The following is an 18979-nucleotide window of genomic DNA, read 5'->3' as shown; positions in this document are numbered from 1 at the left end:
AAGTTGGATGATTCTGCTGTACTACAATCAAACATAGCATAATAGCATTTTTTGAGGTCTGTTTGTGGCTCTTGGCAGCAACTTTATGCTTCTTGCACTGCATATGGCTTTTAACAGCTTTAACTGTTGTGCCAAACTTAAGTTTTTGTTTATTTTTCACAGAATGCAAGTAGCCTTGTAAGGGTTTAGGCACGAGCCAGTTGCAAAGACGAATGTTGTCCAACATACTAGCAATAAATTTGCATTTAACCATAATCAAGACAAAATAAAGCTATGTAGCAAGGATGTATTAACAGCTGGTTATCAGGAGGTTCAACCAACTTGAGTCATAAAATGCAATGAAGACGTCTGTGAGCAACTCCAACTTTTGCCAAACAGACAAGTCCCATAAGAAAAAAATAATAATCTACATATATAGAGTAACTAGTCCTGCCACAACAAAATTTAAGACCAGTGATTAAAGTAGGCCAACTCGCATTTTCTTCCATGAATTTAAGCCTTTAAGGATGTGTGTATGAAATTTACCTTTGAATAGCCTTCTCCTGTTGAGTGTACTTGTACTGCACACACTTCTCAAAGACATCCATGCAGCCGTCCTGGTCTGCTGGGAGTCCATTGACGGGTGAGCTCCCTTTCGCTTTCCCTCTGCTTTCGCTTTCAGACAACCCACAAGCTAAAAGCTCCGACTCCAGCTCATCCAGCAGCGACTCTTGCGACAACGAGCGCTGGATCTGGGAAATGAGCTTTCGGCTGCAGTCAGTGTCGAACGGGCTCGACGAGGACTGTAAGGGGATGGAGACGTTGGCGGTGGTCTGCGGGCTTGAGGCCGGCGAGAAGCTGAGCGTGTCGGAGCTCGGAGTGGACGGTCCGTTAGAGATCCCAGAGGTGGAGGAGTCTGTAGGAGAGTTTTTGGAAGTGCTTTGGACAGAAGAGGGTGAAGGACTGTTGTCGACAGCGGGTGTCTGCAACGGTGGCTCATTGTCATGCTGAGCTGTTGCATCAAAAGTCAATAAGGTCTCCATTGTCCCCTCGATAACAGGACTGTCTGCTACATCCTGACTGGCAGCAGCAGCCTCATTTGAAAAACTAAGTGGAAGCGCCTCAGTTTCACTAGAAACTTTCCCAGCATCACCTTCAACATCAGCAGCCATCCCTCTCACATCATGATGATGCTGGCTGCTTATCTTAGCTCCTTCTTCAGTCTTGATTAATCCACTTTCCAGCTGGTTCTCACCTTTCTCCTGATTGCAAGTCTTCACGGCATGATCACTGTTCTCAAAGATTAATTCCTCCTCTTCGAAACTTGATGTACTACGATGACACTCGTCTCCAGAGTGCAATTCCTCTGTTGCTAATTTACCATCTGATCCTTCCATTTTCTGTGCAGCTGTAGTCGGAGCCGGATGTTTCATGCTCCGCTTACGGTTCAAACCTGGCAACGAGGAAGACAAAAACAGGAAAGTATAAAAACAAAAAATAAAAAAATATGTTTTCAGTATTTCATGTTCGTTTATCGGCAAGCAACTAAAAGTTCCAGGAAGTCATCCGTGTGGCATCCCTGTGCCATCTGCATCCTGATCTGCACTTCATGTGGCTAGATCATCAGGTAGCGAAGGAAAAACTTAAGGAATGTTCACAGACAGACTCAAGAATCACCAAAGAGGCGTGTTGTTGGCCACGCCTCAGACGAGATTATTTTTCCTGGAAGGAATGTGACTGCAAACGTCACACAACTGATAGTTATTCAAGGTTAACATATCTATAGAGCGTCATTCAACACCAAATAAAATAAACTTTAGAGATGTACCTGTAAGCAAATATCAGTAGCATTTACCATATTTTTCTACTTTTTTGAAGTATTAATAATGGTCTCAAAGCATGAGAATGATAGAGTACAAAACCTGTTAATACTTTAGCAGTATATGAGGTTGTAATGGAACAAAATATGTCACAATTAACTGTTTACAGTTTTAAACTCCTTGTATTTTTCTGTTTATGTCGCATCTAGTGTTCCATTAGCTGCCTTAGCACTTTAAGTTCTCACTTTTACACTGGTCATCCATCTGGATACGTTACTCTCTTATTTGGGATGATATCAAGCTTTACTGTTTGTTAGGCTATTTGGTTTGAAACTAAATACACGAGCTTAAGGTGAATGGATGCAGCAGAAAATCAAAAGAAAATAAAAAATTGGGAAGGGAGTGTCTTCAAAATTGAATATGGCTGCCTTGCACACAACACCTGCCGTAGTAAAAAAAAAAGGTATATGCATCTAATTTGCACTTTTACTTATCTCATTAAAATCTTTTAGACTGGCGTACACAACCTCCTTCAGTGAACCGGGTGCTATGGCATTAAAAGGACTAGGATGTTGTGAGTAAAGTGAAACATTTAGGTCATATTTTAAGGAGTGATTTGTGTGATGATGATGATGATGATGATGATGATTTGCAAGTTGCACATGCAATTTTCAAATCATGCATGATACTTTTACCTGTAAATTTAATATGTTCAAGTGGCCATTTTCCCCAGCCTATTCTTTTTTTTGTTGTTGTTTTTAAACACAGCTCACTTGTGGTGCAACTACAGTAATGTGGTAAAGAAACTACACATTTAAAATCCTCCAAAATATCTGCAACTTAAATGTTGCCATGATGACCAGTGTCCCCCCTTTTCATGCCTTATTGGAGAAACTACATGAATAAATGTAGTAATTTAATAGCTAAAGCCCTGTCGACAAGGAATAGCTCAAATTTTAAAACAACCAGTTGTTTGCATGGTTTATGACACTTGTGTTTATTCTCCTCTTTTGTTACTTTTATTTTATTTTTTATAATGCGGACTAAATCTGTCTTGAATAAAGCTTTTCAGAAGAGCGTAAAATTGTGATAAAAATGACATCTTTATCTCTTCAATATTCTGCAGATGAAATGCAAGGAGTAAAATAAAATTTTTTTATCTATTCTCAACCCAAGTAAGCGCGTTCAGATTAATATAAACATTTCCAAGCACAATTCTTTATTATATTTGATAAACATTTTTAAAAGCATAAAGAAAATAAAATCGTATGCTGACAGGTGACATGCAAAGAGGTCCATGCTAAACTTGTAAAAAAGTAAATGATTAAATGTCTTTATCTCAGTCTAAATCATTAACTGTTCATCCAACACTGAAAGGGGCTGTGTCATCATTTACTGTGTTGCTAACCAATAGGGTGATTCAGAGTGGATGAGAAACTTATTAACCTTAATTCAACTTCACATTTTTATTCAGCAATACGACCATTTTACTGCTGTACTTGTTTTTAAGGAATCCACACGTTCCCAGCAGCAAGAACCCCACCTATATGAAGACCATCTTCTTGTATCGATTTATATGTTCTTTCATAAAAATACGGGTTCTAAACAACAACAAGCAAAACTTTAAGCTCTCCCCTTAGCTTTACATATCTGTTGAAATATTGTGACATTCACAATTTTTTCTCTGCTTCCATTAAGGTAAAGGTTTAGCTAGCACAGTACAAGGATGCTCCTCTGACAGGTGTCATGACAAACATCGGAGTTATTAACATCGTGAATGTATTATTTCGTTCTTAAATTAAACATTTCAGAGTACAGTAAATCGGTGTGCAACAATAAGCAGCAGATAGATTAGTTTTTTAAATAGTGCTTGACGTTTTATTTACATTCCGGTGCATTTGACGTTAGCAGTACATGTCCCTGTGACTTGTTAGCATGCTAGCCTCGTTAGCTAAGACATGGCATCAGGGCTTACTGTCAGGCTACAAAACGAGTTAAAACAGCAAATGCTATAATAAAACACAATAAAACAATCATGTATGATTATTACCAAGCTCTAGGTTGGCATATTTTAATGTCAAAAGCCCATCGCTGTTTCACCTACTTAGCTAAGCTAACCCAGATAACACATACGTTAACTGAGGCTAACGGCTAGCGTGTAACACCGACACAGAATGAAGCTAAATAAAGATAGCTATACCCACCAGGTGCCAACGAGACATCGTGTATGTCCGTGCAATGACGGCCACAGCTCCCTATTTAAACAGCTGATCGCCCAACTACTCAATGCTATGACACATCAACAAATATGGCCACAGCAGGAGAAGGAGAAGGATAAAAACCAATGAATGCCAAGTGACAAATGACGTCAGGCTGATGTTAACACACATAACAGGTACACATGCAGGTCTGCCCGGTATTTTCGAGAAAATCCACGTAGGTGAACCGCATTACAGTTGTGGCCAAAGATTTGTAGGTTTGTAGAAAGTTTTGTTTTGTTTGGGGGGTACCAACCTTTGATTTAGGTTATAATCATTAAATGCAACTAACCTAATCACAAAGCCTCCCTTGCATTGAAGCAGATTGACCTTCAATAATCATTTGAGACTCTCATTCTTACTTCAGGGGATAATGTTAATGTGGGCAGCTGATATCATTCTATTATTTAGATTACATTTGAAGAGCAGAGTGTTTGTTTTACAAAGGTGTGGTGCCTAAAACTCATTCATCACTAGTCAGCCATGGTTACGGAAACATGAGCTGTCATCACTGATTTGCATGAAAAAGGCTTCAAAGGCAACGACAGTTCTGCATGTCAGGTTTCACCCAAATCAAGAACTTCAATGAAACAGGTTGAGTTTCTTTGAAAAAAAAAAAAAAAAAAAACTTCAGGGTGCCTAAGGAAAAGAAAATAAGTAGGATTATCTTCTGAAGAGGACTAAATTAATGGATGACACCACCAGGACTGGAATGCAAAAGGATGGAATAGCTGTATATTTTTTCTTTCTGAAGGAATATGTTCAAACTGTTGAAGACATTTGGTAAAAAAAATACTTTCTGTAGAAGAAAAGGTGAATAAAATTTGTAAGCTTTTTCTTATATAACCAAAGACAATTGTTAAAAAGCATGAAAAAAAGTTTTACAGTCATAACCAACAAGGAAGATTTTGATACATTAGTAGTTTTTTAAAGTTTTTTTTTAATATATAAAATCAAAATGAGAAACAGCAGAGGAAAATGAAACATTAGACAAAGCATTTTATAACCCAATAAGCAGGGAATGAACTAATAAAATCTTTCACTTTAGAACATAAACTCAGAACATTAAACCCTAAAATATAATGTTGACCTCAGGATTTATTTATTTATTTTCCCTTTCGGATTAATAAAATGTTTTTTAATTTGATTGAAATTGCTGCCCTCTTTGGCACAGTCGATTGTGAGCAGATGTCAGTTTAAGCTCTAGTGCAGTTAAAGTCAACAGAAAATATAACACGTAAACCAGTTTGTGAGGTGACTGCTTATAAGGTTGAAAAAAGTTAGAACTGCTCCAGATGCTTAGTCCTTTCTGCTACTAAAATGCAGAATTAAATTTTTTGGTTGAAATTTTTACGCCTGGAATGCAGTGGAAGTGGACAGGGTTTTATTGTCAGAAAAAAACTACCCTGATTCCTGAAAAAGATTCCATCAGAAAATAACAAAACCTTGATAAGCCAAATTCTTATCAATGTTCACCTTATTTTTAAATTTTGACTGCTTGTGTTTTTGAAAATAAAATGAAAGAGTATGTAATCCAGTATAATGCTGACCCTAACAAAAAATAAGATAAATAAATATATAATATATAAACCAATAAGAATGAGAAACTGTACATTTTGCAATATAAGACAACAATAACTTATACAAGCGTTTTAGGTTTAGTTTCAGCTGTATGTATTCTCATTGACATTTTTATGTTGTTCACTGATTTTTAAAAATATATATGTATATTTTTTATTTTGTCTGCAATAAAGTTTATTTTTTCAACTTTTTATAGTTTTCCATGTGTTTATCACTGTGTCTCTTTAGGCCTCTGTTAGATTTTCCTCATTGATGACCATTTCATTGTATGCTATTGTACTCTAAATCTAATTTTAAATACTTATATAACACAATATTCCTCAACGTTGATAAATACATACAAAGATCCAAGTTTATTTCAAAACAAAGGACAAAATGAACGAAAAACAATTCCTGAGGGAATTTGTTCACACACGTTCGCGGTAATAGTTAAACTGTTGACTTTTTTGCTGACGTCATTACGCAGATGCAGCCTTTTTTTTTCTTCTCAAGCAACACGTGAATACAGGTTGGTCATTAATTATTAAACTTTAACCGTGCAAATACTTTATCTTATTGTTCAAGTAGCACTTTTTAAATAACTTTTATGTAGAAAGTTTTGTTCCTTCATATCAAAGAACTTTTGTAACGTAATTTTAGCTTTTAGCCGTATTTGTTGGTTTTGAATTAGCTAGCTAGCTAGGACCACATGAAAAAAACGTGGCAAAATATGCTTTGTACATTTCATTGTCCTATAAAGAAAGTATCTAAATTATTTTGTAATTAAGGTCGTAGACATGAAACCGACTCTTCTTTCAAGCCCGGTTCGACCCAACCGACCGCTGAGGAAGCCTTCGTCCAGTCCGGGCTTACCTTTATCAACTCCGCCAAGATTCCCCAGCATGACCGCCACTCCGCCCGTACGCCCCGCTGGAAATGGTAACAGTGCAACCTAGCTAGTTTTTTCCTCGTCTGTGAATTCCATACCACAACCACGTAATGAATACTAAATTAAAAAGTTTTTGTTAAATTATATTTTTTTCAGGTCCCACCAGTTTTCCAGCAAGCACAGTCACCAGCTCAACAGTATGTACCGTGCTTTTCCCTGCATTGTTTTAATGCCAGTAAATGGAATTTGTGTTCCACATTAAAAACAACTCAAAAGTTAATTTGAGCAATTAGCTTAAAGCATTAAAACCCGTTTACAAGACCGCTCTTAGCCATTTGATTTGTGGTTCCCAAGTCCTGATCCCGCCCTATACTGTGCTGTTAGACTTTAATTTTATTAGTTTAATTTAGTTTTAATTAATAAAATATAATATATTGTATTGATACAGTTAGGAACTGTACTTGGAATCTGCAAGTACCGAGTTGTGCCACAGGGATTGCATCAATGTTTGGGTTATGTAGCTTTTAATGATTAAGAATAATAATTCACTATTAATACATGGTCTGTTTCTGTTCAAATAAAATTATTTTCTTATCATAAAATATTCTATAAAATCTCCTGTACATGCCTCTGTTTATTTTGGGAAGTAAAATAAAGGGGAAAACATCCTAAAAACTGAAACTAAAAAATAACTTTAAAGAAACTTAACTTATATTTATTGCCTCTTATTGATTCACAAATTTAGTGCGGCTCTCAGAGGAGTTACTAAGCTTTTTAAATTAAGGAAAGAAAAAGTTTCCCACTTCTGATAACTAGTACACTAGTCTAGTTCATTGTTTTATTTATTTTTTGTGAAGAATGAATTCTATACGTCTTTAGCAACCTGTGGAATAAAATAAGGCTTGCATTTGTCCTGGCCACCAAATTGAGTTTCATTCAGTGTTTGCTAGTTTCAATCTTTAACTTAGTTTGTTTCTTTGTGAAATGGGGAATTTGAAACCCAAATCTTGTGCAGCCTGTCTCAGTAGTACAGCTGTTCTCCCTAACCTATCTGCCATTTTCCTGTCATTGTTTTATTGAAAATGAACTTTTATTTCAATGCAACTTTTCCATCTACATGTCTAGTTTCCAGGATTGGTTCCCCCAGCCCTTACTGTGTACTACTGCAACTTCTGTGGTCAGCAAGGTAACATTAGAGTCAAAAACGTCGGCTAGAATCTTGTTGCCCAATAAACTCGGTATTTACACAGAACTCTAATCGGGTTTCACACTGTGGCTGCTCAGTGCTGTTGATTTTTATTGCTCTGTGATTTCTGTCTTTGCTCAGAATTACCTTTGTGGTAGGACTCATTTCGTCTGTGGTGTTTAGTGTAGACTTTTGAATTTGGATTTCAGTAAAGGCATATTTTCTGGTGTCCAACAGGGAATTTCCGCTGTAAGCGCTGCAAGAAAATGCCTTATTGCTCCGCAGTGTGCCAGACGGAGGACTGGAAGGAACACAGACACATCTGCAAACCTGTTGTCCCAGAGCCGGCAAGGTAGGTCCAGTCACCATTTGGGCTGGATGATAAATCGATTTTTATCAATTAATCGATTATTTATTTTTTAATTTTAATTATTTTTCACCAATGCACTGCTTTGGTTTCCATAGTTCAGATTCAGAGTGATGTCAACCCAAAGCTTGTCATCTTGTTTCATACCTTCTATTTATCCTTATTTTGAATTCCAATTCACTCTGACAAAATATAAGGATCAGGCTAAGTTTTATTTATTTTTTTAATGAGAATAATGTTCTAATGTTACAAGAAGACAGTCGTAGTGAAACAAGAATAGTCATATGGCAAAATGTTGAAATGATACAAGAATAAAGTGTTCAGATTACCAGAATAAAGTTGTAGAGAATTAACACAAAAATAACAAAAAAAAAATTATCCAACCTTTCTTTCATTAAAATTATTTTTCTCATAATTTTAAGATGTTCCTCTAGTAAATTTTTATTTTTATTCTGCTAATATAATTACTATTTTCGTAATTAAACAAAAATTCTTGTATCTCAGTCCTAATACTTGATCATACAAGCCACAGACATAAAAGCCACTTTTTGAAAATATTATCCTTCATTTATAGCTTCTTTTTAAGAAAAGGAAGCAAGAAAAATCAATTAAAAAGTCTGAGATTTTTAACCCACATTGGCCATCCCAGATTAATCCAGATTAATTTATAATTTTGTTTTCTTAATCTGAAGAGAGCAACCCAAGGAAAGCGTGGCTTTACCAGGGACTGGCCACAGGGAAAACCTCGCTGAATTGAAGGTAATTCATTTAAGACTTTGAATTTTGAAATTTCAACTATAAAATAAAACTCTAAATAATATACTTCTATATTTATTTGATTACCAAAGGCTAATGAACCATCCAGCTATAAGAAGGTCTACTTAAAAGATTTACATGCTTCTAAAATCACCAGTGGGATGGACATTCAGGTAAAAATAAAACTCTGCTTGCATTTTGCTTTTGAGCATGAATTGGTCTACTGCACAGTGCAAGAGTCTCTTTCACTTTTTTCTTTCAGGCCACTGTTGTTGAGTTCTGCAGCCCTGACAGGTTTTTCATCCTTCCTCAAGACCCAGAGGTCCTGGAAGCTCTACAGGTCATAAGCACAAAGCTTCAGAAAACCTGCAGCAGCTCCTCAGGAACAGCTTACGTTCCCTGTGATGGGGAAGTCTGCACGGTTCAGTTTTCTGTTGACAAGGTGAGAAGGGTTTTCCCAAAGCAGTTAGGAGAGAGGCATGTCTCACTGTAATATCCTTGGCATGTTTTTTACCCAATAATCTTGTTTTGGCTTCTTCTTCTTAGAACTGGTACAGAGGCTTGGTCCAGACTGTAGCTGCTGACAAGAAGACAGCTAGTATCCTTTACATTGACTTTGGCAATGAAGAGAATGTCCCGATTGAAAGGATCCAACCCCTCCCTGCTGATATTCAACATTTTTGCCCATGTGTGAGTGTCTTGAGGTGTTTTTATGTCTTGGTTGGCACTACTGGCAGCTAACTTTCAATTTCAAAACCTCCAGCTTGTTTGTACTCTACTCTAATTCCCCAGTTAAACTAAAAATGTCAAATTTGCAGTTAATGCCTAGATATTTTTGGAAACTGTGCTGGGCTAAGATGTTATTTTCTGAAAAGAACCGAGAATTGTGGAAATCTGAAGTTTAAGAAGTGTGCATTTGTTATGCAGTAGCTGTCTTTATGATAGTAGCCCTATGCCTTTTGTTCTGTACAGGCAACGGAGTGCAGGATTGCAGGTGTGGTGCCGGTGGTTAACAAATGGTCCGACGAATGCTGCATTACCGTCAGACAGATGCTGACTGGTAAGGCTGTCACTGTGAAGCTGTTGGAAGCGACGGAGAAAGAAGGTGTCCACGCTGCGGATGTCGTGCTGTCAATGAGTGAGTGTCATGGAGGCGACTCTATTTCAGATTTCCAGAAGGTAAAATCCTTTAATGAAACTCTCCTCTTGTGTATTTAAGGAATGATGCTGAGCTCATTCCTGATCGAGAACGGATTCGGGCAAAAAGAAACCACCGGTGTGCCACCAACTGAGCAAGACATAAGTATGCTAGTTGTGCATCTACTTCAGTTTGCATCGTGTTGCAATTGGCAAGAAGAGTTACAGGATCTGTTTTCCTTAAGTTGCCATGTTGAGCGCATCGTTTGAGAATTACAAGCGCCTCTCTGACGGGAAGGATGACAATGAATGGGCTCAACCACCGGAGCCGCTCACACAGGCAGTAGGAGACCAGTTCTTGGTTGTGCTCACACACTTCGTGTCACCCAGTGATCTTGTAGTGCAGAAGGTGGAGAACGCAGGTGAGTCGCGTCTCATCTGTGAAATGAAAGCCGAACCTCTGAAATGATAAAGGTGAACTAAAATATTGGCTTGCAGAACTTATCCGGGATTTGCAGCTGAAGCTGAGAGATCACTGCGCTCAGATTTCCACCCCGCAGAACTTCAGACCTGCTCCTGGAACGGTTTGTTGTGCCCAGTTCTCAGGTGAGGCTCGTCTGACCTTTAGCGTCATGGGAACAAGAGATGCCAAGTTTATGTGCATCGCTCATTTCAGCAACAAGGCAGCTAAAAAAATATAATAAAAATTACATTTTGTCAAATGACATCATCAAAATAACCAAGCAAATGCACATCAGATATGTTGATCAGTTGATAAGAACGGGGTTTCTGTCTCAGTTTAAAAGAACTCAATGTTTTGGCTGTTATTCAGTTTTCTGGAAGTTTGTTCCAGATTAGTGGTTCATGTCCTCAATCTGATTAGTGTGGAGAACTTTTACATTGGGGAAATTAAACCAAATCAGGATGTGGGATGCTATGAGGTTACAACTCAAGAGGATTCTGAAGTTGAATCGAATGATTCTTCAGCAACATTTTAGTTTAAGGGTTTGAACACTTTTGCAATCAGGTTATTTAATTTTCTCTGTTTTTCACTTACCTGATGTCAGGAGATTTTTTTACAGGATATAAAGTAATTTAAAGGAAGAAGATGTGAAAGGATTAATTCTAGTGGGTGATTATGGCTTAAAAATAATAAAAATCTGTTTTTAACGTTTCTTGAAATCTTTACTAAAATAAGACATTTTTAGCCTTGGCCCTAGCATTTTGTTGTAGAGTTGATCTGAATTAAATTGAAGCTGCAGAACATGTTTGTCAAACAAGATGGCGGCCTTGACGTCACTCTGACCTGAACTGACCAAGGAGAGCATTAGTGGGGGGAAAAAAATCTGATTTTCTAAAAATGAAATATTTAAAAACTGAAAATGTTAATTGATTTATCCTACTTTTTTTTTTTTTTTTTACATATGAGTCAATGATTGTGTACCAGGATGTGTTTTACTGTAATGCTATATTAAAGATGCATAGTAGCGTTCTGTTTTCTCACTGGAAATCTATAATGAACGTTTATTTAAAGTTAAATGTAAATGCACCTTTGATTTTCTGAGACTTCCTCCTTTTCCAGAGGACAAGCAGTGGTACAGGGCGAAAGTCCTGGCTTATCCATCAGAGGAACGAGTGTGTGTCGCCTACCTCGATTTTGGCAACTCTGAGGAGGTCGATTTAAGCCAGTTGCTCCCGATTACCCCTGCGCTCCTGACCATCCCAATGCAGGCTATCCTATGTGCTCTAGCAGGTATGGCCAGAGCATTTTAATTTACATTTGATTACATTTTATTCTGACACTAATAATCTTTGCTCTTCTTTAAGGAGTGCATCCTGTGGGGGAGAACTGGTCGAGGGATTGCATTTTGTCGCTGCAGTGTCAGCTGTCAAACAGATTGCTGCGGCTGAAGATCCACGGCGTGCAGGAGGGAAAGACGCTGGTGTCCATGGTAGATGAGGCCAGTGATCCTCAGGTTGATTTCGCTGAGCTCCTGATTACTGCAGGCTACGCCACACCTGCTTCCGACTCTGCCAACCTGCTGGCTGAGGAGACGGCCGCACCTGCAGACACAAGTGGTGGGTAAAGAAATTACTTTAAACTTAGTTCAGGGTTTGAATGGGTACTTGAAATCCTTGAAAATGCTTGAAGGTTTTTTAAAGGTTTGAAAAGTGCTTCATATTCAATCTGGTTTTAAAATGGAGCCTAATGTTGATTAAAAGCCTAAAATAGGAAAACATTATTTACAGTTCAAACCAGATATTTTTACACAATTTTTTTTCTCACTATCTGAAGTTAAATTAGACTAAACTTTTATTATTTTAGGTTAGATAGAATTAAATTAATTACTTCTATTTGCTAAGTGCCAGAAAATTTGAGTTTTTGTTTGTAATTTTCTTTGTATTCTGTTTTAGCATTTAATTTGAGCAAGATCATTTGTCTTAAACACAATTTGTTTATATTGTTTTTAATTACTATTGCTCCTAATGGCTCAGTGACTTATTGATCTGTGTAATTGAAATAAAGGTGGTCTTATATTTTATGCTATTACAATTGGGGGATTTTTTCTTTGTCAAATTGGTGTTTTGTTCTCGGTCAGATGTGACAGAGAGACATTTCATAAAATGTATTTTAACTTGTCTCTGCTGTAGAATGTGGAATAACAGCAATAAATGTTGAATAATGCTGAATTTAAACACTTTTTAAACATTCATCACAGTCGTTTAGAGCAGACGACTCCTGTATCTGTGTGATAATTCAGTTTGAAATCTTCTCAGCACCTCCTGCCGTGCCTGAACCTCTGGTTTGGACTTCTACTGAACTTCCCTCCGATGGCCAGATGGTGACGCTGTTCACCAGCATCGTGGAGAGCCCTGGAAGGTTCTACTGCCGCCTCGCTAACCCGACAGGTGGAGCTTCTTTACAGGGCCGACGACACTGATTAACAAAAACATAACTCTGATTCTGACTGAAAAAGCCAAGTTTACATTTCTACAAGTTGAAGCCGGGTGTTTTTGGCATTGAAACAATTTGTTTTTCAGAGTTGAAGAAGTTCATGGAGCTGGAGGCTCAGTTGAAGCAGCACTGTGAGGGGGAAGCTTCTCCTTACGTTCCCAAAGTGGGAGAGCCGTGCTGTGTACCTTTTCCTGGTGAGAACGTCTTTATGCAATCAGAGCAGGATTTAAATGTTGTCACCTTCGTAAAATAATGGCCTGAGTCTTTCTTTTCCAAAAGTAATTTTTGCACAAAAAAAAAAAAAAAAAAATCACCTTCGTAAAATAATGGCCTGAGTCTTTCTTTTCCAAAAGTAATTTTTGCAAAAAAAACAAAAAACCTCCTTTTTTTAATGCGAAAAGATGATTTAGGCGACAACAGCAAAAAGAAACGCTTGATTATGTTCCTCTCCATTCCTGAAATGGAAATATCTAAAATATTTGGTTAAATATTAGTCAGAATTGTGCTGAAAGCCTCCAAACATTTCCATTACTGTCTTTTACCCATATTTGGAGACAATTTGAAAAGAGAAAATTGTGAATTATCTTTGCATCTTTAATTTGCTTTCCAGTATAAATATTTTTTGTTTCACTGCTTTCTGATGTGAGTTTTTTCACTGCGCTATTCACTTCCACAAAGGCAGCGGAGCTTGGTGCCGAGCGTTGGTGAACGGACTGTCTGGCGACGACGTTGACGTATATTTAGTGGATTACGGTCACAGCATGACGGCTAAAAACAGCCGCCTTCGATCCATCACACCTAAACTCCTGACACTCCCTTCACAGGCCGTTTGCTGCTGGCTTGCAGGTAAAAACAATAACAACCAGCAGACTATCTCAGAGTTTACATGTGATAAAGCACAATAAAAGAAACAAAAATCCTCTTCTGCACCATTAAATAGAAAATCATCAACCCATTTATATCAGTTGTATTTATTTGACAATTAAATCACCTTTTAATTAAATAAAAATGGCAATAGCTGTTATTAAAAGCAAGCAAAGTCATAAAAAACGGTTCTCACTGAGACTTTCTTCACAGCTTAGAGCCGTTCAAAAGAGTCGAATCGTTTGTGAACGACATAAATACTCTGAGCAGGTTTGACTTCTTCCAGTCATAAGTAGTCCTGTTGTTTTTCTTTCCATTGTTTCTTCAGCTTTTCTTTTAAGTGACCTGGTTTTAAGCCGTTTATCCATTATTTTTTAAACAGAAACGTTTGGTAAGCTGGCTGTAGCAAACTGTTGATTACTTGCAGTAGCCTCCGGGCCACCAGGGGGCGCCCGTGAACCACCAGTTTGAGACAAACTGACTTGAATGATGGCCATTATTATCCTAAAATCAATTTTTTTCTCTGAATAGATTTCTTATTTCAGCTTGATGGGAGCATGCGTGCTTTGTTTCTGGTTTTGTGTGGATTCAGGTGTGGACCCTGTTGGGTCAGAGTGGAGCAGCGAAGCCCTGCTCTGGTTCCAGAACCTGCTGGACGGGGAGCAGCTCAGCGCCCGGGTCCTCTCCGTCACGGAGCAGGGCTACGGCCTGGATGTCGTTAGCAGAGGTCAGAACATCGCAGCGGCTCTCATTGCTGAGCAGATGGCCAAAGCGGTCGGAGTGAAGCATGAACAGGCAGAATCCATGACGACAAAAGAAAACGGTGCGAATGAACAAGAGGACGGCGTTGAAGTGGCAGGTGGAATTCATGCTGCTGCAGAATCGGAGGGTGAGATAAATAAAATGCTGAAGCTTTATTTTTTTCCCCTCCATGTTGTGTTTTTAACATGCCGTTTTTGGTTCCAGTTGCAGGTTTCCCAGTTGACTGGAAGACGGTGGAGCTGCCTCTGAACCAGAGCTTTCAGCTGTACATCGCAGGAGTCATTAGTCCTTCTCTCTTCTACGTCCTCAGCCCTGCGCAAAGTGAGAACATCCACTCTGCTGCTAAAAGTTTATAAAATGGATTGTTGTTGTTTTTATAACCATTTCTTTTTTTGTAGTCAACCAGGAAAAGCTCCAGGAGGTGATGATGGAAGTGGCCACCTACTGCAGCGTCTACCAGGCCACTTTATCCACAGGGATGAAGAGCAGACCGTCTGCCGGGGCTGCATGCTGCGCTCAGTTTTCTGGTAAGGATAGTGGCGAATCAGTTTCAACTTAATCATTTGTTGTCTATATTTTCGAAAAAGCCAAAAAGCAATATGCATGGCTTGCAGAACTCAACTCTAGTCCAGGCACATGATAATCTGCTGTGATTTGTTTATAAAACCGGCTTCCTCTGCAGGGTGCTGTTGATGTAAGACTGCAGACGGATCACTAACAATACAGTAGAGTAGAACAGAAAAGGACTGGAAAAAATTAAGAGACCACTTCAAATGATCAGTTTCTCTGATTTTACTTTTTTGAGCAAAATGAACGTTGTTTTTTTTTTATTATTATTCTATGAACTGCTGACATGTTTCTGAAATTCCAAGCAAAAATTTTGTATTTATTTACAGAAAATGAGAAATGGTCAAAATAAAAAGATGCAGAGCTTTCAGACCTCAAATAATGTAAAGAAAACAAGTTAATGTTCATTTAGAAACAACAATACTAAAGTTTAAACTCAGGAAGAGTTCAGAAATCAATATTTGGCGGAAAAATAATGAGGTTTTCAGTGCAGTGGGATCTCAACGGTGTGGAGTGAAAACTGTAGATAAGAGGAAAGATCACACCACCAGTCTGGCAGTATTTTAGACATTTAAAACAAAAAACTAATCAATTATCGATATTGATTGATATGACACGCTTCTGTCATGACATCTTTTTCAGCCATATCCTTTATTGTTCCTCATTGCAGAAATTCAGATGTACCAGCAGCAAAAATAGGGGAAATGGAAGCATCTAGATTCACACAAATGTAAAATAATTAAAAGAAAGGAAGTTCAAGTATTAAAAATAGCATAATTCTTAGAAATATGCAGCTGAGTAGGATATTTTAATGTACAAACTGTGCTTCCATGTTTAATATAATTTAGTCGACTCCTCCAACACCAAACGTTTAAAACTGACCTGATGGGGATCAGTGCTGGGTTTGCATCAGGAACACATTCTCCTTCTTTTCACACCTTTTCTGTTCTTTTTCAAGACTCCACCTGCAGTTGTTGCTTTTGCAAACCTAAGCTGCTAATACCACGTCTCCGAGTAGATATAATTACACACTAGTGTGTACGTAGTGACTGTAGTAACTGCTTTAAACACAGCATACAGGTAGGAAACTGGTCTAGCGTACATTCCACAGCCAGCTAACAATGGGGTCTGTTTCAAGAGGTTTTTGGTCTTTATCTGTTGGAACTGGGGCAGGAAGATGCTGAACAGGAATAGCAAAAAGGAAGCAGCAACTCTGTATTTCTGTTGTGATTTTAAGATTTGCAAACCTAGAATATGTTGGGTTTTTTTTTTTTAATCCCAGGTGATAAAAACTGGTACCGTGCTGTGATCTTGGAAGTTGGTGAGAATGAGCTGAGCATCATCTACGCTGACTATGGGAACACTGAGAAGGTCCCATCCTCCCAGATCCTGCCCATCCCTGCCCGCCTGCTGCAGCTCCCATTCCAGATAATTCGCTGCAGCCTCGCTGGTAAAGCTCAAGTTCTCCTGAATATTTCTAACCTTAATCTAATGTGTCAAACTCGAGGCGCGTGGGCCAAATCCGGCCCGCTGTGGGTTTTTGTGTGGCCCTCTAGATTCTAGACTAAACACTAAGTGTGATTAAATATTATGCTATGAATCACATCAATGCAGTTTTTATCTGTTTACTGCCAAATTGTATCAATCAGTCCTTCCAGTTTCTTTAGAATTATCGTGGAAATTCACGCAAAATCAACAAGCTAATAATGAGCTAAGAACTGGGAGTTTATTGCAGATTTTTCTCAAAAATTGTCAAAAACTTTCTTACTTGTACTAAACAGCTGCTTAAACCATAATTGATGTCAGACTATATAGTCCATGATCTGTACAGCAAGTAATAAAGTCAATTTTACCGTCACAAATAAGTGCAAATATTTCCAAATTGTTACCACAAACTCAAAATCCTGGAGGGACTGAAAAGATGTTCAATAATATTATTTAATTTTAAGAATTCATTGATATTTTAAAAATTTAATGGGTTTTATCAATACATTCTGGCACAACCGGCCCTTTAAGAGCATTCATGTCCTTGATTTGGCCCAAAACGAGAATGAGTTTGACACTCCTGATCTAAGTAAATTCACTTTAGTAACTGTCTGGTGTCCTTCATCAAAAGGTGGAGAAAACTTTCCAGAAGAGTGGCCAGAAGAAGTGCTGCAGGCGTGTCGAGCTGAGCTGGTGAATGGCGTCCTAGCCAAAGTAAAGTCCTTCGATGGCTCTGCCAATGTTCTCTCTGCTGAGAGAGATGGAGTTCAGCTGACCTCTCTGGTTCTGGACAAGCTGAACACTTTCAACAAGGCCAACCCAGACACCAACCAGAAGCTCGACGACGCTCCAGGTGTTCCTGACGGCCCCCAGTCCAAACCTGTCCCCGAATCCCAGTTAGAGCTGGAACACAAACCAGCACCAGTTGATGCCACTGGGCCTACGAAGCCGGCTGAGCTGACAGAGGATAAACCTCAGCAGATTGTTTCTGCTGCACCAGTCTGCGGTAGGTGAAGTTAGAACGTCAGAAATGAATTTTAAGGAGCAGATAATTTACAGCCAGAGAGATATTTCTAGTGTTCTGTTCATTTTAAAACCCAAAATTCAGTTTGAATGAAAATTAGAACTAGTTCTGTCATTTTTAACACATGAAATTAATTTAAAAATTTTAGTGCGCTAATATTGCAAGTTGCAGATTAGTCGCATGACCTATTTTGACCTAAAATCCTCTCTACCGTGGAGGATTGCTTGGTCTTATTCTGCGTTCAGCAGTGAAAAGACGAACGGGGAGAGTTAGACTGCTGTTCTCAGACATACGCTTTTTTTATTTTGAAAAATTCTTATTTTTGTAATCAACTTTCAACCGAAACGTTTGGATTTTTTCCAACTAAACAATAATTAGAGATAAGTCAGTGTAAAAAGAGTCACTTTTTGAATATAAAACATGAATCTATTGCTATCTGCACCTGTAATATTTTCCCTTTCAGAAGATTCAGTGAAGAAGATTGTTGACCAAATGGAGCCGCTGTACCAAGATCATTTGAATGGTTCTGGTATGGAAACATTAAAACAAGATCTAAGTTGACACATTGTTTCATTTTCTATAAAAATGTTAATTTCTTTCTTAATTCTAGATCATAAAGTCTATGGTTGCTGCTGTCAGAGCCTTAAAAAACAGGTAAATTTTTTGGTAATAAAGTAAAACGTATATTTTTTTTCGTTTTGGTACATTATTGTTTTATTATTAAATTAATGCCAGCTGGACAATGTACATTTAATCCTTTGCTTGCTATTAACAGATCAGCAATCTGGAGCAGGTGATGCAGCTGCAGCTTGCTCTCATCAAGCAGTTGGTTGGACAGATTAAATAAGATGATGCATAACTTCCTTTTCTTTCCAAATTGAATTCAAATTTGTTTTGTTTTATCCCTTTATTATATTGATGGTGCAGGATAGTCCTGGTTTTTATGTTGTTTTTTTACCTGAAGTTTAGTTTTTTTCTGGTTTTAAAGTCTCAGGATACACCAGATAGTCTTACACTTGTGTGAAAATCAAAAACCAAAGGCATGTTCAGCCTCAGTTCTCATTAAGTGCCCACTTCCCTGCCTCACACACATGTGCTTTAGCAATTTGTGCTCCCATCTATTTTCACAAGCACATACAGGGAGATCGGCCGATTTGCATTACGTTTGAGTTGTAATAAAAGGATATGAGAATAAAGTGTTTTCATTCTTTAGACGGGTCAATTCTTTCAAATCTACAAGCAAGATTTTTCTGCAACCAAATTCGCTTTAAAAATGGTTTGTCAGCAGTGAATCACAAGTTTTTCCTTTTCTTTTGCTATTGAACAATAAATAAAATGTACCTTTCTGAAAATAAAGTTGTACATGCAG

The 18979-nt window shown here is 38.0% G+C and overlaps 2 protein-coding genes across 5 annotated transcripts in view; one reads left to right on the top strand and one right to left on the bottom strand.

Moving 5' to 3' along the window:
• ccdc186 (coiled-coil domain-containing protein 186) overlaps positions 1-4173 on the bottom strand; it is a 32992-nt gene extending 28819 nt beyond the window's left edge. Inside the window, exons 1-2 of one of the 3 annotated variants that reach the window (XM_016661892.1) lie at positions 4004-4173; positions 526-1432 (exon numbers count right to left, since the gene is read on the bottom strand). In XM_016661892.1, coding sequence (XP_016517378.1) covers positions 526-1412 — 887 coding nt within the window. In that variant the 5' untranslated portion in view covers positions 1413-1432; positions 4004-4173. The remainder of the gene's footprint in view (positions 1-525; positions 1433-4003) is intronic. The other 2 variants (XM_007574278.2, XM_016661891.1) reach the window with 2 other exon arrangements.
• Positions 4174-6046: 1873 nt separating this feature from the next.
• tdrd1 (tudor domain containing 1) lies at positions 6047-18979 on the top strand. 2 transcript variants are annotated; one of them, XM_007574279.2, is made up of 26 exons: positions 6047-6146; positions 6406-6556; positions 6663-6703; positions 7632-7692; positions 7930-8044; positions 8752-8818; positions 8908-8988; positions 9078-9257; positions 9362-9505; positions 9788-9953; positions 10035-10118; positions 10198-10374; positions 10451-10558; positions 11535-11705; positions 11780-12031; positions 12731-12862; positions 12995-13102; positions 13587-13754; positions 14365-14661; positions 14739-14855; positions 14933-15061; positions 16384-16551; positions 17218-17592; positions 18074-18139; positions 18221-18264; positions 18386-18979. In XM_007574279.2, the coding sequence occupies exons 2-26, from the start codon at positions 6415-6417 to the stop codon at positions 18455-18457; spliced, it is 3465 nt and encodes a 1154-aa protein (XP_007574341.1). In that variant the 5' UTR covers positions 6047-6146; positions 6406-6414; the 3' UTR covers positions 18458-18979. The 2 variants fall into 2 exon arrangements, with proteins under 2 accessions (XP_007574341.1, XP_007574342.1); XM_007574280.2 differs by lacking the exon at positions 6047-6146 and adding an exon at positions 6167-6267.

This window comes from Poecilia formosa, unplaced genomic scaffold (genome assembly GCF_000485575.1).
Source record: "Poecilia formosa unplaced genomic scaffold, Poecilia_formosa-5.1.2 Scaffold348, whole genome shotgun sequence".
Taxonomy (NCBI): domain Eukaryota; kingdom Metazoa; phylum Chordata; class Actinopteri; order Cyprinodontiformes; family Poeciliidae; genus Poecilia; species Poecilia formosa.
The sequence above is the reverse complement of the archived record's forward strand: the minus strand, read 5'-3'. Positions and strand labels throughout refer to the sequence as shown.